General features: G+C 36.1%; 1 protein-coding gene and 1 long non-coding RNA gene across 6 annotated transcripts in view; one reads left to right on the top strand and one right to left on the bottom strand.

The window, feature by feature from the left end:
• Positions 1 to 26,587, bottom strand: part of LOC141372613 (uncharacterized) — a 69,180-nt gene that overhangs the window by 31,667 nt on the left and 10,926 nt on the right. The window lies entirely within an intron of this gene.
• Positions 15,659 to 26,587, top strand: part of LOC112835807 (UDP-glucuronosyltransferase 2A2) — a 54,534-nt gene continuing 43,605 nt past the window's right edge. For 2 of the 5 annotated variants that reach the window (XM_025887437.2, XM_073891764.1), the window contains exons 1-2: positions 15,659 to 16,374; positions 24,696 to 25,327. In XM_025887437.2, coding sequence (XP_025743222.1) covers positions 15,659 to 16,374; positions 24,696 to 25,327 — 1,348 coding nt within the window. Of the gene's footprint in view, positions 16,377 to 24,609; positions 25,328 to 26,587 lie in introns of those variants that run through there. The other 3 variants (XM_025887442.2, XM_025887439.2, XM_025887441.2) reach the window with 2 other exon arrangements.

Genomic DNA, 26,587 nt, shown 5'->3' with positions numbered 1-26,587 from the left:
CATAAAAGCCATCTATGAAAAACCCACAGCAAATATCATTCTCAATGGGGAAAAATTGAGGTCAGGAACACGGCAGGGATGTCCACTATCACCACTGCTATTCAACATAGTATTAGAAGTCCAGCCACAGCACTCAGACAACAAAAAGAAATAAAAGGCATCCAAATTGGCAAAGAAGAAGTCAAACTCTCACTCTTTGCAGAGGATATGATACTTTATGTGGAAAACCCAAAAGACTCCACCACAAAACTGCTAGAACTCATACAGAAATTCAGTAAAGTGGCAGGATATAAAATCAATGCACAGAAATCAGTGGCATTCCTATACACAAACAACAAGACAGAAGAAAGAGAAATTAAGGAGTCAATCCCATTTACAATTGCACCCAAAACCATAAGATACCTAGGAATAAATTTAACCACAAAGGCAAAGAATCTGTACTCGGAAAACTATAAAATACTCATGCAAGAAATTGAGGAAGACACAAAGTAATGGAAAAACACTCCATGCTCGTGGATTGGAAGAACAAATATTGTGAAGATGTCAATGCTACCTAGAGCAATCTACACATTTAATGCAATCCCTATCAAAATACCATCCACGTTTTTTAAAGAAATGGAACAAATAATCCTAAAATTTGTATGGAACCAGAAAAGACCTCGATTAGCCAGAGGAATGTTGAAAAAGAAAAGCAAAGCTGGTGGCATCACAATTCTGGACTTCAAGCTCTATTTCAAAGCTGTCATCATCAAGACAGTATGGGACTGGCACAAAAACAGACACATAGATCAAGGGAACAGAATAGAGAGCCCAGAAATGGACCCTCAACTCTATGGTCAACTCATCTTTGACAAAGCAGGAAAGAATGTCCAATGGAAAAAAGACAGTCTCTTCAACAAATGGTGTTGGGAAAATTGGACAGCCACATGCAGAAGAATGAAACTGGACCATTTCCTTACACCACACACAAAAATAGACTCCAAATGGTTGAAAGACCTAAACGTGAGACAGGAGTCCATCAAAATCCTAAAGGAGAACAGAGGCAGCAACCTCTTCCACCTCAGCCACAGCAACTTCTTTCTAGAAACATCACCAAAGGCAAGGGAAGCAAGGGCAAAAATGAACTACTGGGGCTTCAGCAAGATAAAAAGCTTTTGCACAGCAAAAGAAACAGTCAACGCAATGAAAAGGCAACCAACAGATTGGGAGAAGATATTTGCAAATGACATATCAGTTAAAGGGCTAGTATCCAAAATCTATAAAGAACTTATCAGACTCAACACGCAAAGAACAAATGATCCAATCAAGAAATGGCAGAAGACATGAACAGACATTTTTCCAAGAAGACATCCAAATGGCCAATAGACAGAAGAAAAAATTTTCAACATTGCTCGGCATCAGGGAAATCCAAATCAAAACCTCAATGAGATACCACTTCATGCCAGTCAGAATGGCTAAAATTAACAAGTCAGGAAATGACAGATGTTGGCAGGGATGCGGAGAAAGGGGAACCCTTCTAAACTGTTGGTGGGAATGCAAGCTGGTGCAGCCACTCTGGAAAACAGTATGGAGTTTCCTCAAAAAGTTGAAATAGAGCTTCCATATGACCCAGCAATTGCACTACCGGGTATTTACTCCAAAGATACAAATGTAGTGATCCAAAGGGGTACGTGCACCCCAATATTTATAGCAGCAATGTCCACATCAGCCAAACTGTGGAAAGAGCCAAGATGTCCATCGACAGATGAATGGGTAAAGAAGAAGTGGTATATATATACAATGGAATATTATGCAGCCATCAAAAGGAATGAAAGCTTGCCATTTGCAAGGACATGGATAGAACTGGAGGGTATTATGCTGAGCAAAATAAGTCAATCAGAGATAGACATATATCATATGATCTCACTGATACGAGGAATTTTTAATCTCAGGAAACAAGCTGAATGTTGTTGGAGTGGTGGGGGGTGGGAGAGATGGGGTGGCCGGGTGATAGACATTGGGGAGGGTATGTGCTATGGTGAGCGCTGTGAATTGTGTAAGACTGTTGAATCACAGACCTGTACCTCTGAAACAAATAATACATTATATGTTAAAAAAAAAAAAAGAAGATAGTAGGAAGGGGAAAATGGGGGGTGGGAATTGGAGGGGGAGATGAACCATGAGAGACTATTGACTCAGAAACAAACTGAGGGTTCTAGAGGGGAGGGGGGAGGGGTATGGGTTAGCCTGATGATGGGTATTAAAGAGGACATGTACTGCATGGAGCACTGGGTGTTATACGCAAACAATGAATCATGGAACACTACATCAAAAACTAATGATGTAATGTATGGTGATTAACAGCACATAATAAAAAAAAAAGAATGCAAAGAACTGAATTCACGGTTATAAGGGGCAAATGAGAAGGAATGAAATTGTGATGTCTTCTTGATAAATTGACACTTTTAATTATAAAGAGACCCTCTTAATCCCTAATAATATTCTTTACTCTGAAAATCTACTTTATCTGATATTAAGATAGCTACTCCAGCTTTACTATATTAACATTATCATGGTGTGTTTCAGTGGAAACCATACTTTGTTATTATTTTTTTTTAGTGGGGAGTGTTTAATTTTCTCTGCATTTCATTTTGTGTAGTTTCTATTACTGTCTTCACATTCATTTTTTTCTATACTGTGTCTAATCTATTAATCCATGCAATGTATTTTTATTTTTTTTAAATTTTATTTATTTTAGAGAGAGATAGAGGTTGAGCATAAATGGGGAGAAGGGTAGAGGGAGAGACTCTCAAGCAGACTCCACATTAAGCTGTGGAGCCTGACAGGGAGCTGAATCCCACAACACTGAGATTATGACCAGAGCCAAAATTAAGAGTTGACTGCTCAACCAACTGAGCCACCCAGGTGCCCCCCATCCAATGTATTTTTTTTTAATTTTATTATGTTATGTTAGTCACCATACAATACATCATTAGTTTTTGATGTGGTGATCCACGATCCATTGTTTCCGTATAACACCCGTGCTCCATGCAGTACGTGCCCTCCTTAATGCCCATCACCAGGCTAACAAATCCCCACTCTCCACTCCCCTCTAAAACCTGTTTGTTTCTCAGAGTCCATAGTCTCTCATGGTTCATCTCTCCCTCCAATTCCCCCCCTTCATTTTTCCCTTCCTTCTCCTAATGTCCTCCATGCTATTCCTTATGTTCTACAAATAAGTGAAACCATATAATTAACTTCTGCTTGACTTATTTCACTTAGCATAATCTCCTCCAGTCCCATCCATGTTGATGTAAAAGTTGGGTATTCATCCTTTCTGATGGCTGAGTAATATTCCATTGTATATATGGACCACATCTTCTTTATCCATTCATCTGTTGAAGGACATCTCGGCTCTTTCCACAGCTTAGCTATTGCGGACATTGCTTCTATGAACATTGGGGTGCATATGGCCCTTCTTTTCACTGCATCTGTGTCTTTGGGGTAAACACCCAGGAGTGCAATTGCTGGGTCATAGGGTAGCTCTATTTTTAAGTTTTTGAGGAACCTCCATACTATTTTCCAAAGTGGCTGTACCAACTTGCATTCCCACCAACAGTGTAAGAGGGTTCCCCTTCCTCCACAACCTCTCCAACAGTTGTTGTTTCTTTCCCTGTCCATTTTTGCCATTCTAACTGGTGTAAGGTGGTATCTCAATGTGGTTTTGATTTGAATTTCCCTGATGGCTAATGACGATGCACATTTTTTCATGTGTCTGTTAGCCATTTGTATGTCTTCTTCAGAGAAGTGTCTTTTCGTATCTTCTGCCCATTTTTTGACCTGATTATTTGTTTTTTGGGTGTTGAGTTTGAGAAGTTCTTTATAGATCTTGGATTTTTAATTTTAGATGTTGTATTTTTCATCTCTAATATGGGTTTCTTTAACTCCTTTATTCTCTCTTCACATGCTTATGCTTATCTCTATATTGTTCACCATGTGCTAGCTGTAAGAGTTGTTTTCAAGTCCTTGTCAACTAATTTTTATCATCTGTCATCACTATGACTTTATCTATTGAATGGGAGACCACATTTTATGTGCTGTTAAGTCATATATTTATACTTGGTTAAATGTAACTTTTTATTGTGAATTTACCTTGTTGGGTGATGGAATTTTATTTTCATTTTTTGGTATTCTTTTAGATATACAGGGTCCTTGTTCTAGTAGAGACATTAGGAATTTGATCCACTAGAAGCTTGCTATAAAGTTAAATCATCTTCAGAACATACTTATTTTAGGGCAAATTTTACTCCACCACTGAGGTAGATAGGTCTGACATTATTCTAATGTTCTTTCCTCTTTATGTAAGGAATCTCTTTCCCCTAACTCCCCTTAAGATGGTTTCTTTGGTTCTAAGATTTGCGAGTTTTACTATTACATGCCAGAGCCTTGGTCTGTTCTCCTTGATCTTGGGAGGGGTCCTCTCTGCCTCTAGGACATGAATACTTGTTTCATTTCCCCAGATTAGGGAAGTTCTCAGGTACAGTTTGCTCAAATGTATCTTCTAGTCCTCTCTCTCTCTTCTCCCCCTCAGGGATCCCAATAATTCTGACATTGAAACGTTTCATGGTGTCACTTATTTCTCTAATTCTGTTTTCATGTATTTTAAGCTGTTTCTTCCAGGCCTCCTCGTGTTCATTCCTTTCTTTCAGTTTGTCTTCTAGATCACTAATTCCTTCTTCTGCCTCATTTACCCTAGCTGTTAGAGTATCTAGTTTAGATTGGATCTCATTGATAGCATTTTTAACTTCTGCCAGATGAGCTCTCATTTCTGCCCTTAGAGACTCGATGTTGCCATTAATCGATTTCTCCATTCTAGCTATTATCTTCATAACTGTTACCCTGAAGTCTATTTCTGATATCTTGCTTATATCTATATCCATATGTAAATCTGTGGCAGAAGTCACAGTCTCTAAGTCTTTCCTATTTTGGGGGTTCCTCCTCCTAGTCATTCTGTTGAGGGGTGGTTGAGGGAATGTACAGAGTGCAAATTATTGACCACAACCCAAGCAAGATGCACCTGTTTTCTAGGGACCTTAGGGTTGCTGGCCTCTTGTTCTCCCAGCCTGTCTTCTGGGGGGAGGGGCCTGCCATGCTGTTACTCAGACAACCCTATTTGGGCAGAGTTGCCCTGCCCCTATGGCAGGGGATGGGCTCAGTGGAAACTGTTTTTGTTCTCTGGCAGCTTTCCGCATCTCTTCCGAGAGTCAGAGCAGAAGAGATTGTTTCCAACCCTCTGCCTCAGAGTGGAGAGATCAAAATCTGTTCTTCAGTGAGCTTTCCAGGACACACTGTCTCTGTTTCTGTCTGTGCTGCTAAAACTGCAGTGTCCTGGGTTGTGTGCCCCTCCACAGAGCTCCCAGTCCTCGCCTCCAGATCCAGGCACGTCTATGCCCTTTGTGCTTCTAAAACTGCCAGCCACCTCCAGTTTGCATGAGTGGCCCCACCACTCCGGATTTCCCTCCGGGGGCCTGTCCTAAAGTCCTTTCCCCACTGCTACTGGTCTGGGAGTCTGTGCCCTGGTCCCCAGCATGGGAGGCTTTTGCACTCCAGCAGTGCAGGATTCCAGAGGCTCCCTCCCCCTTCCATTTATCTTTTGATATCTGCCCACGGAATCACGGCTCCCTGCTTCATACCTCGAAACCAACTGTCGGTGATAGTCTGTTTGTGGAGATCCAGATCTATCTTCTTACATCTCAGGCTGATTTCATGGGTATTCAGAGTGGTCTGGTAGATATCTAGCTCAGTTCAGGGGACCAGTTGGAATAGGGTCCCTACTCCTCCACCATCTTTTTCCGAGGTGTTATCCCACCACTGAGGTAATACACATTTAAGGACCCTGCTTAAAGTGTTTGTGGGTCTTTCCATTCTGGTGGGGGAAATACAGACTACTGCCACATCCCCTTCTGTTTCTACAGTTCTTCCCCAGTCTCAGGAGGCTTGTCACATACATGTGCAGATTGGTATTCAGCTAAAGACATGAGAGGACTCTGATTTTTATTATTATTTTTAATTTTAAGAGGCTCTTCAGAGGCAATGTATCTCTTATTTGTCATAAAAAATAATTTCATTGAACATTTAATTAGTTCCTAGTAAATCTGTTTACTCCCCTTTATTTTGTCTTAATATCATGCTGCACTATGTCAATGAAACTTCTGTCATACTTTATCATGACTGTCAAGTGTCTTTTGCTTAAATTTTCAACAACTCAAATAAAATTAGTTTTTTATGAAAAAATCTTTTAATTCTAGAGAGAAATTGAGCTATTATAACTCACAACTCTACTGTATTTTAAAAGATTATCGTACCTTATCAGAATATATTGCCAATTAAATTGCATTTCCCTATCAAATTACATTGTTCTTCCTTGCTGGAACTTTTAATATAGATTTTTTTCTTTTGAAGATTTTATTTAAATTCAAATTAGTTAACATATGTGCACTATTAATTTCAAGAGTAGATTTTGGTGATTCATCACTTACATAAAACAGAGCTCATCCCAACAAGTGCCCTCCTTAATGCCCATCACCCACTTAGCACCCCCCCACCTCCCCTCCAGCAACCCTGTTTGTTCTCTACACTTAAGAATCTCTTATGGTTTGCCTCCCTCTCTGTTTTTATCTTATTTTATTTTTCTTTCCCTTCCCCTATGTTCATCTGTTTTGTTTCTTAAATTCCACCTATGAGTGAAATCATATGGTATTTGTCATTCTCTGACTGACTTATTTCACTTAGCATAATACACTCTAGCTCCAACCACATCATTGCAAATGGTACAATTTTATTCTTTTTGATGGCTAATATTCCATTGTATCTGTGTGTGTGTGTGTGTGTGTGTGTGTGTACCACCTCTTCTTTATCCATTCATCAGTTGATGGACATTTGGGCTCTTTCCATAATTTGGCTACTGTAGATAGTGCTGTTATATACGTTGGGGTGCATGTGCCCCTTTAAATCAGTATTTTTGTATCCTTTGTATAAATACCTAGTAACGTAATTGCTGGGTTGTAGGGTAGTTCTATTTGTAACTTTTTGAGGAATCTTCATACTATTTTCAAGAATGGCTGCACCAGTTTGCATTCCCACAAACAGAGTAAGAGGGTTCCATTTTCTCCACATCCTTGCCAATAACTGTTGTTTCCTGAGTTGCTAATTTTAGCTATTCTGACAGGTGTGAGGAGGTATCTCGTTGTGGTTTTTATTTGTAGTTCCCTGATAATGAGTGATGTTGAGCATTTTTCATGTCAGTAGGCCATTTGTATGTCTTCTTTGGAGAAATGTCTACTTTCTTCTGCCCATTTCTTGACTGGATTATTTGTTTTTTGGATGTTGAGTTTGATAAGTTATTTATAGATTTTGGATCCTAACTCTTTATCCAATATGTCATTTGCAAATATCTTCCATTCTGTAAGTTGCCTTTTAGTTTTGTTGATTGTTTCCTTCACTCTGCAGAAGCTTTTTATCTTGATAAAGTCCCAATAGTTCATTTTTGCTTTTGTTTCCCTTGCCTCTGGAGACATGTCTAGTAAGAAGCTGCTACCAACGAGAACAAAGAGGTTGCAGCCTGTGTTCTTTTCTAGGATTTTTATGTTTTCTTGTCTCACATTTAGTTCTTTCATCCATTTCGAATTTATTTTTGTGTATGGTGCAAGAAAGTGGTCAATTTCATTCTTCTGCATGTTTCTGTCTAATTTTCCCAATACCATTTGTTAAAGAGACCGTCTTTCTTCCATTAGATATTCTTTCCTGCTTTGTTGAAAATTAGTTGACCATATAGTTGTGGGTCCATTTCTGGGTTCTTTGTTCTGTTTCATTGATCTGTGTGTCTGTTTTTGTGCCAGTACCATACTGTCTTGATAATTACAGCTTTGTAATATGCTTGAAGTCCAGAATTGTGATGACTGCAGGTTTGGTTTTCTTTTTCAACATTCCTTTGGCTATTCAGGGTCTTTTCTGCTTCCATACAAATTTCAAAATTGTTTGTTCCAAATCTGTGAAAAACACTGATTAAAAATACTGATGTTATTTTGTTTAGTGTTATTTTGTTTACATTGAATGTGTAGATTGCTTTAGGTGGTATAGACATTTTAACAATATTTGTTCTTCCAATCATGAACATGGCATTTTTTCCATTTCTTGTCATTTTCAATTTTTTCGTAGGTGTTCTATAGTTTTCAGGGTATAGATCTTTACCTCTTTGATTGGGTTTTTTTCCTAGGTCTCTTACTGGGTTTTGGTGCAGTTGTAAATGGGATCAATACCTTGATTTCTCTTTCTTCTGCTTCATTTTCGGTGTATAGAAATGCAACAGATTTCTGTATGTTGATTTTATGTCCTGAAATTTTGCTGAATTCATGTATCAGTTCTAGCAATTTTTTGGTGGAGTCATTTGGGTTTTCTACATAGAGTATCATGTCATCTGCAAATAGTGAGGGCTTGACAACTTCCTTCCCATTTAGATGCCTTTTATTTCTTTTTTGCTGTCCAGTTGCTAAGTCTAGGACTTCCAGTACTATGTTGAACAAAAGTGGTGAGAGTGGACATCCCTGTCATGTTCCTGATCTTAGGGGTGAAGCTCTCAGTGTTTCCCTGTTGAGGATGATATTCACTGTGTGTCTTTCGTATATGGCCTTTATGATGTTGAGGTATGTTGCTTTTATTCCTACTTTCTTGAGGGTTTTCATCAAGAAAAGGTGCTGTATTTGTGGAATATATAGGAATAAATTCCACTTGATCATGGTGAATAATCCTTTTAATGTGCTGTTTGATTCAGTTAGCTTTGTGTCCATGTTCATCAGGGATCTTGGCCTATAATTCTCCTTTTTATTGGGGTCTTTGTCTGGTTTTGGAATCAAGGTAATGTTGGCCTTATAGAATGAGTTTGGAGTTTCCTTCCTTTTATATTTCTTGGAACAGTTTCAGAAGAATAGATATTAATTCTTTGAATGTTTGGTAGAATTGCCCTGAGAAGCCATATGGCCCTGGACTCTCATTTGTTGGAGATTTCTGAAAACTGATTCAATTTTTTTGCTTGTTATGGGTCTGTTCAGATATTCTATTTCTTCCTGTTTCAATTTTGATAGTCTATATGTTTCTAGGAATTTATCTATTTCTTATAGATTGTCTAATTTGTTGGCATATAATAGTTCATAATATTCTCTTATAATTGTTTGTATTTCTGCAGTGTTGGTTGTGATGTCTCCTCTTTCATTCATGATTTTATTTATTCAGGTACTTTCTCTTTTCTTTTTGATAAGTCTGGCTAGGGGCTTATCAATTTTGTTAAACCTTTCAAAGAATCAGCTCCTAGTTTCATTGATCTGTTCTACCGGTTTTGGGGTTTTTTTTGTTTGTTTGTTTTTTGTTTTTTGATTTCTATATAATTCATTTCTGTTCTAATATTAATTATTTCCCTTCTTTTCCTGGTTTTAGGCTTTATTTGCTACTCTTTCCAGCTCCTTTAGGTTTAAGGCTAGGTTGTATATTTGAGACTTTTCTTGCTTCTTGAAAAAGGCCTGTATTGCTATCTACTTCCCCCTTAGAACTGGTTTTGCTGCATCCAAAGATTTTGGACTGTCATGTTTTCATTTTCATTTGCTTCCATGTATTTTTTTTATCTATTAATTTCCTGGTTGACCCACTTCATCCTTCAGTAGGATGTTTTTTAATCTCCATGTATTTGTGGTCTTTCCAAATTTTTTCTTGTGGTGGACTTCAAGTTTCATAGCGCTGTGGCCTGGAAATATGCATGGTATGATCTCAATCTTTTTTTTTAAGATTTTCTTGATTCATTTGAGAGAGAAAGAGCAAGAAAGAGTGAGCACGTGCTGGGGGGGAGGCAGAGGGAGAAGCAGACTCCTTGCTGAGCAGGGAGCCCAACATGGGTCTCGATCCTAGGACCCAGAGACCGTGACCTTAGACACTATCACTATCTCACAAGGAAGCACCTGTGCCATTATCCAAACAGAATGTTGGATGTGTCCAAAACCCAAATCTCTGCAAAGGCTTGTACATCTTTAACATTTTAAGTGTTGGATACATGTTGTTTTCTCCTACCTGATGAATGAGCCTACTAATGTATCATATTTATTAAATCACACGAGGACACAAGTGAATGCCCTAAGTGATCTGACCCGCAGCTTAGGGGAACTGATAAATCAATGGTTCAGATCATGGCCTTTTGTAGAAAAAGTTGTCACTGATTTTGGAAATTATTGTCCTAATCTGTGTATTCTTTTACATGTGCCTATATTGTTGCTGTGGCCATTTGCTTCCACTGCAGCCAAATAGCTGCCAAACAAGCCACCCCCATGCTAGTGAAATCCTTGGCTGCCTTTTCAGGGCCCATTGCACAAGAGGAGGGCATGTAAGATTGTAAGATCCGGTCATGAGGGGTGGAATGTTTAGGGAAGGTCGTTTTTTGTTTTGTTTTGTTTTGTTTTTTCCTTTCAGCAGGGAGCCTCAGCACCATGTGGGGAAGAAGAAATGGGAAGGGTTCGGTTTCTGAGTGCTTTTGGCTGGCCAGAGGGGTGCTGCCCTGGGCAGAGGGGCTCCCTCTGCTGGGACATCACCTACCCTCAGTCAGTGATGGGGGGCAGCAAGGGTGCTCCCCATAGCAGTGCTGCAGCAGCCTGCCCTCCAGAAGGGAAGAGCTCAGGACTGGCCACCCTCCGTCTGGCTGAGGAAACCAGCACCCCTGTCCCTGGGGCTTCTTCTCAGCCTATTCTCAGTTGACCTGTGAGCTGGACCCCGACACTCAGAAGATCCTTACCTCTCCCCTGTCCTTGGACTGTGGGTTCCATTTGCTCTTCCAAGGACGTTGCCTTGAGATAATTATGTGGTGTTGGGAAAACCTACAGGGTATATGTGATTGAACTCAGTTAAGACCTCTTTATAAACTTTTAAGATTTTGCAGGTGGGTGCAAGGATCCATTCATCTTGTTGTCATCCAAGAGAAGCTTCATCTGTAAATTCCTTTTGCTTATTAAAACTGCCACCTGCTAACCTGGAGTGAACTGCCTCTTTCTTTGGTCTCTCCCTGCCCTCTGAATACAGGGGCCAATTTCAGATTATGCCAGGGAAGCTCCTGAGAGGGTATGAACCAACATAAAGCAGTACCTTTGAAAAAAAATAAATATAAAGATAGTAGAAACACCGGAATTTTTCTGAGCTGTTTCTTCCATATACAGAGCAATTCAGTTCTGCTGTGGCACCTACTGTGTAAACTAACATAATCCCCTCTGATCATTACACAAATCAGGAAAAAAAGAAATCAATTAAAAAATTCTTTTCATAATTAGTAGTGATAATAATAATTTTATGTTGCATGGGTGTGGGAGATATTTGCCATGTTTCTTAATAATAATCAATGGTTATTAATTATTACCAGTCATTATTTCAGATGTATCCAGACATACTTGGTTAGGGGTGGGGGGAGAGAAGGTGAAGGGCTGCAGAGACCATAATAGTAAAGGCGATATTTAATGCAAATAGTTGCCAGAAAACCAATAGAAGGGAACACCTTTAACACAAGGTTAATCTGCTTAATAATGGAATGGAAGTGGAATACCTTAGGAGTAAACAAATCTGTACAATCTCTTCTTTATTTAAGATCATATTTCTCACCATATTATGTTTACCCAACTAGCATCTATTTAAATTCAACTTTCAAATAGCAAATGAGTACTATTGAAGTTCTGGCTGAAAACTTCAGGTAAGAAATTTAAAAATCTTATGACAAGCAATATATAAGTAATGTATGATGTATATTTGGATTTATATTTTCTTCTAAAGGAAATATCAATCATCACAAGGTTGCGGGTTAACTTTTAGCATGGTTCATTACTTAAGTTTCCATTTCTATTTTTAAAGAATTTGGATTTTTTCCCCAGGTATTATACTTCAGAATAATTTGATAGATATTGAGGGAACTGTTTTATAGAGCAGTAAAATGAAAGTTTTATCCCAGTGTGAACTCATTGGCCTCTTTAAAGGTTTATCTATTAGCTCTAGTTCCTACAGTAGACAGTTCATTTGGTCCTTCAGTAGGTAACACATAAAGTGAATACATAAAGGCAAAAATGATTCTCACAAGTGACTACTACAGTCTTTAAGATAGCATGTGTATAAGAATCAAGATGTCATCCTTTGGTAGGTATTTTATTTTCTTAATGTTGTGCAATGGATTTCTTATATTTATATATATTTTTTATATTTATATATTTTAAATTTATATATATCAAATAAGTTTTATGCAAAGTCAAATTTATTTATTAAAAAAGGGATATTTAAAGTTTCTGTAAAGAAATTCCTGTTGCAAAAGCTAGAACCAATTTTGGTAATGTAAATACTATATGTGGTCCCTTTTTGTGCAATTAATTGAAGCACATCTTTTATTATCATGATCTATGATAAAAAAATTTGTATATAGTAACTTCTCTTTAATTACATTAGCTTTTCCTTTGAACTCATCTGATTTCGTCAATATATTAGTCATATTTTTAGCTGTAGTCTCCAAAAATTTTTCTGGAGAGAGTAGATTAGCTTTTCAGTGATCTTAACATCAGAATAATTACAATCACATTTTTCATTTTCAAAAAAACCTTAATTTACCACCTCTTAAGTCTTTATGGCCAATATAATTTCTTCATGTAGCTTTCTATCAAATTTAAGAACACAAATCTAAAATTAAAATTCAATAGTTTGAGAAGCTTCTTAATACTGTTCCATTATTGAGATGCTTTTTCAAAAATTGAAGTTTATTTATGACATAACACTGGTTTCCTTTATGCATATTGGTCATCGCTCATGTCCAGATACTTCAAACCCCAAGATGAGCATCAAATACCACATCTTTAATAAAACTTCCCTTTCTTTAGCCCCCACCTCCAACTCCCAAACAACAGAAAGCAATCTCTATATAGAGCTCTGATGCATTTTATCTGTGTCATTTCATCTGAAGGCACTTGTCTCTTTCTCTAGTTAGGAGAAAGAATTAAATGAGAAAGATAAGAGATTTTATATATGTCTTTTACTCCAGGCACTGTGATTGTACCTTAATCAATATTATTTTATTTATTTAAATATAACTTTTATCTTATATATTGTTCATAATATTACATAATTTATAGTAGTTATTGAATAGTTATGCATTTATTATATATTAATAAATATTTTATTATTTATCTTGTATTATTTAATACTCATAAAAGCTTCTTAAACTGTTTTTAATTTCTATTTTATAGATGAGAAAAGGGGGTCTCATCAATATGAAGCAGCATAGTGTTAAACTAGAATTCTTTGTTTTTGATTCTAAAATCTAAATTCTTATGCTATCATGCTGACTCTAATATAGTATACTGATTTTTATTATAGTTATATATGCAATTGTTTCCACTGAGAGCATAAAATGGCTATAAGAATTATCTCTTTGATTCATCTTTCACTTAGCAGGGAGTTCTCTGTCTAGTAGGCACCCAATAAACACAAATAAACTGAATAAAGACTATATTTTAATTGTTTAAAACTGAATCTGATTCCCTGATAGTGAATAAAATGAATATATTACAGGGAATTGTTACAAATTGTTTGTTCTAGTGAATCATGACAACTATTTTAAAGTATGCTGGCAAATAACTATGGATCAGGTTGACACCAGCAGGCAGAAATTTTGTACATACCATAAAATCTTAGTATATGGAGACTTGAATTGAAATACACACCACAAACTATATGATTAGTCTGCCAAACTCTGAATAGTACTCTGTAAAAGTTAGTAACTGTTTTAAAGAAGCAATCAATGTTTCCCTATAGATTACCTTTGGTGATAGGGGAGCTCAGAAAAGACATCACTAAAAAATATAAGATTTTTAATTTCCACAGGTTTATTAAAACAAAAAAGTCGTTTCTGCTTATTCATGGACATATGCATACACATGCACAATTTTCATAGAGATTATTTTACTCAGATGATTTGTCCTACTTTATCCAGTTTGGGTTACACAAATTTATATTGTGTATTTTATATTGTGTCATCATGTTTGGGGCACTTTATGGTTTATATGGATAGGTTTCTTACAGCTGATAAGGGGCCATGATACACTCTGATAGGACAATGTATTCTAGTGGTTAATACAGTAGGATCTGGGAGCCAAAGAGCCTAAAGGCTACTACCACCAGTTTTTTCTTATTCTACTATATGAACTTGGCAAATTACTAAACTTCTCTGTTCCTTCTTTGATGTGAGAATATAGGATCTACTTCATCGAATCTTTTTTTAGTGAGAAATAAATGAGATTAACATATGTAAAACACTTTGCACAGTGTCTAACACACAGCAAGTGCTTAATTAATACTAGCAATTATGAAAGGTTTGGTTAAAATGTATAGTAGTTATTCCTCACACAGGCCAGCTAGCTTTTGAGCAGCACTTTCCACAGAAGCAAAGTTGAATTAGCAATTCTCTTCAAAGAACTCCTATTGACTAGTAACATTACCCATCATCTCTTGCATGTATACTTATACACAGTTTTGTCATTTACTTATAATTTTTTCTCGGTGATTACCAACACAAAATATTCTCCTAATCATGGGGCATCTGGGTGGCTCAGTAGGTTAAGCATCTGCCTTCTGCTCAGGTCATGATCTCGGGGTCCTGAGATGGAGCCTCAAATAGGGTTCCCTGCTCAGTGGGGAGTCTGTTTCTCCCTCTCCTTCTACCCCTCACCCATGCTTGTCCTCTTTCTCTCCCCCCTCAAATAAATTAAAAAAAAAACATTTTAATTTAAAAAATATTTTTCTAAACATATTATTAAAGTAGTAATAAACACTACACTTACTCTATTTGCTTGTACTTCACATTCTTGTAAGTATTCTCTTTGTAATAATCTTATCTATTAAGAACCAGTAACTAGGGGTGCCTGGGTAACTCAGTTCATTAAGCACCTGTCTTGGCTCAGGTCATGATCCCAGGGTCCTGGGATTGAGCCCTGTATCAGGATCCCTGATCAGTGGGGAGCCTGCTTCTCCCTCTCCTCCCTGCTCCCTCTCCTCCCTGCACCTACGCTCTCTACCTCTGTCTCTACCTCTGTGTGTCTCTCTCTCAAATAAATAAATAAAATCTTTTTAAAAAGAACCAGTTACTACTATAATATTTAATTGTTGTTAATGACATTTTATTAAATTTATTAAATATTGGAAAATCTATAGCCTTGGCATGTCTACATTTCTGAGTAAGTTCTGACCCAAACTGATATTTCAGTACCCAGGCCTGAGTGTAGAGTTGAGATATATAGTGGTCATGGAATTTAATAGTAAGAATTTCACAATTATGAGATGTAAAGAAAGGTTTGAAAGATCAAGTTTAAGAAAATGATCAGAGAGTAAGAATCATAACCCAGCTAAAGGAACAGGTTGAGAAGTAAGACACATGTTACTCCAAGCCTGTAATTATCATAAAATATTGTGCTACCATGAGTAGTATCATTTGGTCAAGGGAAGACTCTGAAGGGTATCAATTGTTTTGAATCAAAACTGAAAAATAATTTGCCTTTCCTTTTTGCTTGAAAAGCAGAGAAATTCATTTATGTCACATCTCATCAAGTCTTCTACATCAAGCTACCTCATGTTAAACAAGAACATTCTGCTGTTATCTCTTACAATTAGTCTTTTAGGAATCACTCTTGGTGGGAATGTTCTGATTTGGCCAATGGAAGGGAGTCATTGGCTGAATATTAAGATACTTATAGATGAGTTGATTAAAAAGGAGCATAACGTGACTGTCTTAGTTGCCTCTGGTGCACTTTTCATCTCACCGACCTCTAACCCATCTCTAATATTTGAAATATATAAGGTGCCCTTTGGCAAAGAAAGAATAGAAGGAGTCATCAAGGACTTTGTTTTGACATGGATGGAAAATAGGCCATCTCCTTCAACCATTTGGAGATTCTATCAGGAGATAGCCAGAGTCATCAAGAACTTTCACATACTGTCTAGAGAAATCTGTGATGGTGTTCTCAAAAACCAAAAGCTGATGGACAAGCTGAAGAAAAACAGATTTGACATCCTGATATCAGATCCAGTATTTCCCTGTGGTGATATAGTAGCTTTAAAATTGGGAATTCCATTTATGTACTCCTTGAGGTTTTCTCCAGCTTCAACAGTGGAAAAGCATTGTGGGAAGGTACCATTCCCTCCTTCCTATGTTCCTGCTATATTATCAGAACTCACCGACCAGATGTCTTTCACTGACAGAGTAAGAAATTTCATCTCCTACCATCTGCAGGACTACATGTTTGACACTCTTTGGAAATCATGGGATTCCTACTATAGTGAAGCTTTGGGTATGTAATTTTTTTTAATATCTGAATTTGAACAGAGTTTTGTATCACCTCTTTATTTCCTTGTAGCTGTTATTTTTCAATTGTACATATTGACAACTATATATTAGTATCATTTAAGAGCAGGAAGATAAAAAAAACAATATGCTTTGTAACTATAGTGTGTTGTTTTCTAATTTTATGGATTCAAAGATACCAGCTAAGTTCTTTTATGGATAACATATAGAAAGAGGTTAAAATCAGGACTGAATCCCATTTAGATATTGCATTGACAATAGAAATTGCCTAGAAATTTCAGTGGTGAATAGAGAAAACTGCAAGAGATTAAGCTTCCTATAAGTCCATTACTAATATAGGCATTTGTGTGTGTGTGTGTGTGTGTGTGTGTTTAAAAACATACATGCATATGGACAATCTCTGATCATTGCTCATATATTTCCTACAGAGAAAGACAAATACCATATGATTTCACTCATATGTAAAATTTAAGAAACAAAACAGATGAACATAGGCGAAGGGAAAAAAAAAAGAGAAGGAAGCAACCCATAAGAGACTCTTAACTACAGAGTACAAACTAAGGGTTGTTGGAGAGGAGGCAGGCAGAGGATGGGCTAAATAGGGGATGGGTATTAAGGAGGGCACTTGTGTTGAGCACTGTGTTATATGTAAGTGATGGGTATGAAGGAGGGCACTTGTGATGAGCACTGTGTTATATGTAAGTGATGAATCACTAAACTCTACTCCTGAAACCAGTATTACATTATATGTTAACTAACTAGAATTTAATAAAAACTTAAAAAAATCAATCAATAAATAACAGGTGTGAGATGATATCTCATTGTGGTTTTGATTTGCATTTCCCTGATGATGAGTGATGTTGAGCCCATATTCATGTACCTGTTGGCCATTTGTATGTTTTCTTTGGAAAAATATCTATTCATGTCCTCTAGCCATTTTTTTTTGCTATTAAGTTATATGAGTTTTTATACATTTTGGGTATTAATCTCTTATAAGATGTCTGATTTGCAAATATTTTCTCCCATTAGATAAGTTGCCTTTTCATTTGTTGATGGTTTCCTTTGCTGTGTAGAAGCTTTTTAGTTTCATGTAGTTGCACTTGTTTATTTTTCTTTTGTTACCTTTGGTGTCAAATCCAAAAAATCATGGCCAAGACTGATGTCAAGGAGCTGACCACCTATATTTTATTCTAGGAGTCTTATGGTTCCAGGTCTTATTGATCAAGTCTTTAAATCATTTTCAGTTGGTTTTTGTGTATGATGTAAGAAAATGATCCAGTTTCATTCTTCTGCATATAGCTGCCCAGTTTTCCACTTATTAAAGAGGCTGTCCTTTCCCCACTGTGTGTTCTTGGCTTCTTTGTAATGAATTAATTGACCGTTTAAGTGTGGGTTCTTTGGCAAGGATTGTTAAGAGAAGCGTTAATTACAATTGGTTCATCATCTCCTCTGGGTATGCTAAATAGTTGTCCCCAAATTCAAAAATAGATGTTTGTCTCCTGGGATATAAATGAAAACTGAGCTATTCTGTTATTCAGAGAAAATAAGCATATCTGCTATGTTGATTATAAACTACCCTACGAAGATAGAAGTGAATGGTCAATATTGTAGGGCTAAAACTAGATCTTTAAAAAATGAAGAAAATGGATGAAGAAATGGCAATTTTATGAGGCAATCAAGCTGTCAGGATCTGCAAAATCTCTTTAATCTGCTCATGCATGTAGTAAACAAACACATCTGAATATGTGCAGAATCTCAGTTAATGAAATAGAGGAGTGTGTACATAGTGCCTTAGTCACGATATAGGTTTACGTTTTTATCTCATTACTTATGTTTATATCAACGACTTGTTCTCAGTCTTGGAATAACAATTATGATCACAATGCTTCTTATTCATATTGGTGAGATTATTAGCCAGATAAACCTTCCTCATGCTGGCAGTCTCAGAATCACATGTTCCATTGTATTATGCTTGTAAGTGAATACTGGTAATAAAACCACACTATTTTCCCAGTCATAAGGCATGAGACTAATCTTTCTTAACAATTTGTTCATGGGAATGTAATGAAGATTTATAAAAATGTTCTTATCCTCTGATTTTGATAATATCATGTTTCTAATCAAATTACACTCTTTTGACTTAAAATGACTATTTAAGTTTGTCTTTACGAACGATATTCTTACTGATGTCCAGGGACATGAACACTCATATTCAAAAGACCAGGTAAGAAATAAAAGTACTTAAATGACAGAGTAATTCATTTTTGTGCAAGCCTTTGTACATGTAGAATGATAAATGGGAATGATAAATGGAACTGACTTATAAAAATCACTTCTTTCCAATGTGTAATTTGATTTTTTTTTTACTTTAGTTTAAATGCTCTAAACAAACTCATTGCAATGAGCTCATGTCCACAGGTCTCAAATTATCACACCTGAGTATATAAATGGGAAAACTTCCTGTAAGATTACCTTTCTGCAGTGGAATGCAATAACCTCAGGAGTCCTTAATCTCTGCTAATTGCTAGGTCAGATATTATAATGTTTAAATAACTTCTTTTATTTCAGCATATGGGCATTTGGTTCAAACTCATGGTTCAAAATCATGATAGCAATAATAATTAATATTTGTTGATTTCTTCCTGTGTACTAAACACTGTAATAAGTCCTTCACATGTTATATCTCTTAATCTTTGCAATGAATTTGTGAAGAAAAAACTACTATCACAGATGAGATTATTGAGGCTGGGAGATATCAGTTGCTAAAATAAAATTATATAGTGACTAGTAGGAGAAAATAGTTTTCAAATGAAAGTCTGACACCACAACTGCTAGAAAAATTTTTCTCTCTTTTTAAAATTTCAGGTGCAAATCTATCAATTATTCAGGATATTTTAGGTTTAAACTTTCTCCAGTACTTTTCCTCTTCCTTTCAGTGAATTTAGCTTTTGAAGTCTGCTGTTCTATTTCTTATTTATATTAAATTTGCTAACTGGAGTTTAATTGGCTTGTGTTATCACTAGGTAACTTGCTGTTTCTTTAGGCAAAGGTTTCCATATGACTGTTCCCTGGGGCGAGTTGCCTGAGGATAGGTATCTGGTCCTAAGAGAACTTAAAATGCCATGTTTAACTGAAAGGAAAGGCTTCTACAGATTTCAAATGTATTTATTTAGAGTTGAGCCAGGTAAATTTTGTTTTTATGTACAAATTAACAACAAAAAAGCCCACCAAAATTGGGGGAATGTTTAAGAAAAAAATAATGTAGCATTTTAATGCCAGTAAAAATATTTATAATCCATAAACATACCTATTGCTACCAACAGTTATACCTTTTGGCCTGTATAGAAACAAATAGCTTTTTTGTGTGAATAATCTTTATATGTTAGATTTATATGAATACATAATGTATTATTATACATGAATAATTAGGTGATTAATCTCTAAGAACTAATGCCATCTATAACAGCAGACTTTCCTGTTAAGTGTAATAGAAAAAACAATAGATCTTCAAAAAAAATTATGACTATAATATTCAGATCTTTACGTGAACTAAACACCGAGCACAGGTAATTAATGTAAAATGAAGTGTTAGAAATGTAACAAATGTGAATGTGTATATCTCCAAAGTGTTTGATTTCCAATAGTCGTTTTAAAGGAGAGAAATATGTATTGGGATTCTTTCCCTGAAGAGTACTACATGTTGGTTTGGAACTTTTTTTTTCTCTCTCTGTCTTCCCAGTCTTTTTCTTGTTTCCCTCTATCTTCTCTTCCTCTTTTCTTCCTCTATTTTTCAATGTAAATTAATTTTGTTTGGTTAGAATCTTTCAAGTGACCTTATTAGCATCCCCTTTTTCATAATGACCCATGAATGGGATGACAGCCATAAGCAAGACATCCAAGATGGAATTTGCTATGGGACATGCACAATTTCAAGGGCACTGTCACTCTTTGCTCCCACTCAATGAAAGGGAATGGAGATGATCATTTTTATGGATATAATCTTGAGTTTTCTATGTGTGTATTCCTTAAAATAAGTCACTCGTGAACTTTGGTACTGAATACATTGTTAGTAACATATCATTCGTGATGTGCCTCAAGACTGAGCATGACTGACACCTGTAGAGGAACTTGTGGTGTTTGGGAAGACCTGCACCAAAGCTCAGACACCCGAGAGGACCATTATCTGGGAAGTGGAAGAAGTGGGTCTAGGTGATGAGATCTGGTTAAACTGGTAGTTTTTAAAGTAAGATTCTCTCCCTATGTTATCATATACAGCTAACATTTATTGAGCATGGATGCTGTTCCAAATAATGTACACGCATTTTTTTTCACTCAGTCCTCACAACTATAAGAAATAAGCACCAGGATTCTCCACCATTTTGTAATGAGGAGACTGAGTAACTCACCTGAGGTTACAATGAAGAAAGTGGTGACACATTTGATGTGAGACCCTGAGCTAAAAGGAAAGTTCTAGAAAGATACTCAGTTTATATACAATAAAACAAAGGGGAAGAAAAAGTACATCAAATTTTAAGCTTTCAAGAATGCATTAACTAAATGCATTCAAGGAACTAAAAAAAAAAAAAGTTGAAGCTCTAATGTGAAGTTAAAATTCCAGGGTTACTAAGGAGTTGATTACTCAGTTTTTAAAAATAGTATGAAAGATGGTTTCCAAGCCATCTTTGGGACATCTTTATGGCCTTTGGGACCACCTCCAATCCAAGAGACAATGAGAAATAAATTAGCACAATTAAATTCTAGCCATTCATTGAAATGCTCACAGGAAGAGGAGACCTGTAACTCAGGGTATGTAGTTGGGGGGAAAATTGTAAGAAAAAACTTGCATACAAAAATGTTGTTTCAAGGATTCTCAATTCAAACTAATAGTATTATGCATATTTTAAAGAACTTTAATCTTAATTTGATTTTATACAGATGAACTACACATTCTCGAGCAAGTGTTATATATACTGTTAAACAATACAAATGCAGCTGAGTGAATTTGAGTATCTAATTGGCTTTATTAAATGGTTCAGAGATAGGACACATCTCATCTAGCAAGTAGAGGGGAACTCTGTAGAGCTGTAGAAAAGAAAGGTTTAAACAGGGCAGATTGCAAGGAATTACTAGCAAAGAATGCAGTGTTTTAGGCAAAGTTTCCTTCCTAAGGGGAAGAGAAAAGTCAGCAGATTACCTCCTAGTGTTGACCAGGAAATTCCAGTTGGCAGGTGAGAGGTTACATGCCTGGGGCAGGGTGGGGTGCAGTTAGACTAAGTCTTGGTTTACTGACGTGGGACATTAACAAGACTTCATTTGGGCCTGTGCCTCTCTTTTTAACAACACAAATCTTATTAAATATGATTCTGAGAACTTTATTTTATTACCATTTGGAGTACTTCCTTTCAAAGCAAGCAGAGTAAGAATGAGAACTTGAGTCAAAGTATAAGGACAATATTCTAATTGGTGCAAACTTTCTCTGGCTGACTTATTTTTCACCCAAGCTACTCATATATTGATGTTTCATAGGTATATTTAAAAATATTATTTTCTGGGCTCTTTAATTATGTTTAAGATGTCATATTATCAAATAGTCATAATTATGAAATGTAGTGGTTTTCTAATTTTTGCTGTTATAAACTGTATCTCACATTTTAAAAAATAGAAGAAAGAAGAAAGAACATTGGGCTGGGAACTGGAATACTTAGGCATTCATCTCATCTGCCACTTACTAGCAATACAACTTTGAGATTATTTAAAACTTTCTCGATCTGTGTTCTTACATATAAAATGATGGAGTTGGCCAAACTGAACTCATTCTCTCTCCAGAATGCCAACCCCACTATGCTCTTACTCACTTCTTATTCAGAAAAGCTATTAGTGAACTCATGAAGCAAACAAACGTGATCATTTTAAATCAATGAACTTCATTTTTGTCATGAAATCAGGAATATTTGGAAGGAATTATTATTTTTTCCCATTGATGGAAATTAAATCTATGATTACACCTACATATATCCCCAAACATAATTTATTTTTTATCTTCTTAAGATGTTTGAATTTGCAATGATATATTGCAGGCATACAGGGAACTGGGGAATAAATATAACAGACATCTACATTGACACTGGTGAAATCAAACACTGTAACATCGAAGTATACTTTGAAAACAAAAAAACAGATATGTTAGTTATTAATAAATTCTATTATCTGCAATTGCTCTTCAGTAAATTAGATAATTATGTTACTGTCCTGAAAAGGCCACTTAACAGTGGCAAACGGACTTCTTGAACGCTTCTTTTTTCTTTTATTCAGGGTAAGTCATGTATTTGATTTGGGGATATATTTTGATAAGCTTTTAAGTGCTAATATAACTGTTGCTAATGAACAATCCCTAATTAATTATTATATTCTACTTACGTGGACCTCAATAATTGGACAAATCTAAGTATTTTATAGATAAACTTTTGGTTATGCCTTATATGTTGTGTTTTGTCACCTCTTTATTGGAAGGTCATGACAGTAACAGAATTATGAAGATACATCAAATTCTTTTCACTAGGCCTATATTAGTGGTCATTGGGATTACTCATACTCTTCTCTTGCTGTTGTGCTTCAAAATCTAATTAATTCTAAAAATACAGACATTATATTCAAACTGAGGCTGACTCTTGAAAGGACACAAATACAATAATTCTAAAAGCATCACTTCTCTCTCTCTTCTTCCCCTTTCTCTGTCTTTCTGGTCTTTTTGTTACTCAAAGTCCTGTAATTAGTCAGTTTAAAGGCAACAGAGCATGAAAAGAAAACAAACCGCTTAATTTCCATTCTCAATTCCTGGTTTCTATCCTTTTAATCACATTATTTGTTCTTATTTTCTCTTTTTAATGGCAACTTCTAATGATTTCAGCTTTTAAAATAGCATCAATATATGGTTGCCATCGTATAGTTTGGCATTTACTAAGAATCTCAACGGACAGATATCATTTTATCTACGTCTAGCTGGTCATTCTGTAGCTAGCCCATTGGTTTACCGATCAATCTTCAGGCAAATTTATTAATCTACAAACATTACCAAACTTTTGCTTTGAACCAAGCAGTTTACAAAGCAACTTCGCAGATATTATTGCTAATCCACAAAGTAATATAACAAATTAACATCACTATCTCTCATTTATGCATGAGAAAACCAAGGCTGAAAGGGTCTAGGTAATTTTCCAGGGTCACAAAGCTTGTAAAAGAACAGTTTTTGAATCTGGGGCTATTGAACTCTAGTGTCCACCCAATTTAAGCTACTACACAATTCTGAGTGAAAAAGCGTGTGGTTTCTTGAGGGGCTAGGCCCTATCTTCTTGATTTGTATATGAAGATGTCATATGAAAGAAAGTGAAAAATTCTGTGCAAGGAGATGATTATCAGTATGCTTTATCAGAGAAGAAAACTCTCCTCTGACAAATGTGTAATAATTTGCTCTATAACCCAATTAATCTAAAACATCTTGAAATCTTTGAGAAAACCTCTTCTAAGTGAAGGTTGTTTTTAGTTTTTCTTCCTAAATATGAGCCATGGGGAAGTAATAATAATGCTGGTCATTGTGCATTGCCAAAGTCTCTAAAACTTACAAAGATGAGACATAATACCGTGGAAATCCAGCAATCTCTCAAATGATGTTACGATAATAGTCCCAGTTGCCCTACTTTGTCATATGTTTTTAAGGTATGCAACTCAACATTAATTTCATTATCTATGAAATGTAGCAAGTAATTTATGCCACACAACTCTGGAAGGGACTGAATTAGACAATGTATGTAAAAATGCCTCGTAATAGATATCTAACTTGAAGTTACTGTAAGTTTTGAGAAAGTGGCTTTAGCAGTAAGAACTATTATTTTTTGTTTAACCTAATTTTAGGAAAGAAAAATTAAAGACACATTTTACAATTATTATCACAGAGTACACAGACCCCAGACTTATAACTTGACTTCTTCTTTTACTTTCAAATAGGACTTGATTTATTTCTGTTGCTAGAATAATAATATTATTACATATAATTGCTTGAATTATATTATTTTCCTTTTAATCTATAGATGAATTGACCTATGAATGAGTATACCCGTCACATCAAACATTATTTGAAAAAATAATCTACCTAAATATACTTTGAAAATTTCTTTTTATCTTAAAAGATCTATGGTAGGATGGTTTTCAGAATGGATATCACCATGCCTAAGAAGTTTTTCCAGCTGCTGGTTTTTAATTTGACTTTGACTGAAATTGTTCTAAGTGGAAATGTGCTCATTTGGCCAACGGATGGTAGCCATTGGTTAAATATTAAGATCATTCTAGAGGAGCTGATTCAAAGAAATCACAATGTGACTGTACTGGCTTCATCAACAGCTCTATTCATCAACTTTAATCCTGATTCTCCTGTGAATTTTGAGGTGATACCTGTCTCCTATTTGAAGAGCAATATAGAATCCTTAATTGAACACATGATAAAGCTGTGGCTAGACCACAGACCAACTCCTCTCACACTCTGGACTTTCTATAAAGAACTAGGAAAGCTTCTAGATACTTTTTTTCGAATCAATATACAAATCTGTGATGGAGTATTAAACAACCCCAAGTTAATGGCAAGACTTCAGAAAGGTGGTTTTGATGTGTTGGTAGCAGACCCAGTAACTCTCTGTGGGGACCTCATTGCTCTGAAATTAGGAATTCCATTTGTGTATACATTGAGGTTCTCTCCAGCCTCCACAGTTGAGAGACACTGTGGGAAAATCCCAGCACCTGCCTCCTATGTACCTGCAGCTTTGTCGGAGCTCACTGACCAGATGACCTTTGGTGAGAGGGTTAAAAATACTCTCTCTTATCCTCTGCAAGACTACATATTTCAGTCCTACTGGGGAGAATGGAATTCTTACTACAGCAAAGTTCTAGGTAAGTCTCTAAAATATTATCTTATTAATGTCTCCAGATATCCCATTTATTCTTGTTGGTAAATAGCAAACGGTGTCTGTCCCACTGCACATGCCAGGCTGAAGTAAATATACTCGTTATATATAATACCCTCATACAAGATCATTCTTTTTGGATAAAGTCCTTAAAAATGTAATGGTGGTATTATTATGCATGCTAGTGCTTCAAAGTAAATAATTTTGTGTAGGCCATGGGTTTTCAATGAGTGAATCAATCTTCAAATATAAATGAAAGTGCCTTTACTAGGATGAATTGCAGCGCTGCTAAAAAATACCTGGCAAACATTTTGAAGTGATACATGATTTCCTTTCCCTCCTTCATTCCTCATTCTTTTCATTGTCTGCAGAAAACTTTAAAAAGCCTAGGATTGGGCACTGGAAACCTGAGTTTACACCCTCCCCCATCTCTCACTATCTCTCCATCTTAGGCTCCTCTGGGTGCTTAGACTAGCGCATCTCATCTCCAGCTTAATGTCTCTGTATCCTTCGGCAATCCTCAAGTTTCCTTGCCTCACATATTCCTGCGAGGATCAAATAAAATAATGCAAACAGCTCTGTATGGTTGTTTATCTTTCTGATCCTCATGAACCTTCCTTCATTTTTCTATTTTTTTCTCTCCTGAAGGTTTTTTTTTCTCTAGATTTATCAGTATTAAGTACCAGGGATATTAATTAACAGCAGAAATTAACCACTGATACTACCAATGGTGCTTTCTCACAAAGATAATATGCAAAATATTGTCCTTTTACATACCTTTCAGCCTTCCGCCCTCCCCCTCTTTATTTTCCTTTCTTTCTCCTTCCCTTCTCCTCTCCCTCCCTCCGTTCCTCTCTCCCTTCCTTCCTTTCTTCTACTATGCTTTCTTTGTGTAAAAAAAAAAAAAAGAGTATTTATTGAACACCAACCCGGTACCTGCCACTTTTCTAGGTACATTTGGCAAAACAGATCAAAATCTCTACTCCCCTTGTAGCTTACATTTTAGTAAGAGGATACAGACAGTAAATAAATAAAATATAAGATGTTAGACTGTGATATACGCTATGTAGTAAAATAAGAATAGGTAGTTTTGGGAGGAAGGTTATACTTTTAACTCCAGTGGTCAGGGAGGGTCTCAAAGGGTGACATTCAAATGAAGACCTGAGGGCAGTGAGTGTGAGAGCCATTGGGATCTCTGTGGGAAAAACATTTTAGACATCCATTAGAACAAGTGGAAAGATCTGTG

Source organism: Callorhinus ursinus, unplaced genomic scaffold (assembly GCF_003265705.2).
Source record: "Callorhinus ursinus isolate GAN/ISIS: 27379988/994484 unplaced genomic scaffold, GSC_fseal_2.0 scaffold4, whole genome shotgun sequence".
Lineage (NCBI taxonomy): Eukaryota > Metazoa > Chordata > Mammalia > Carnivora > Otariidae > Callorhinus > Callorhinus ursinus.
Note: the sequence above shows the minus strand (reverse complement) of the source record. Positions and strands in the feature narration are given on the sequence as shown.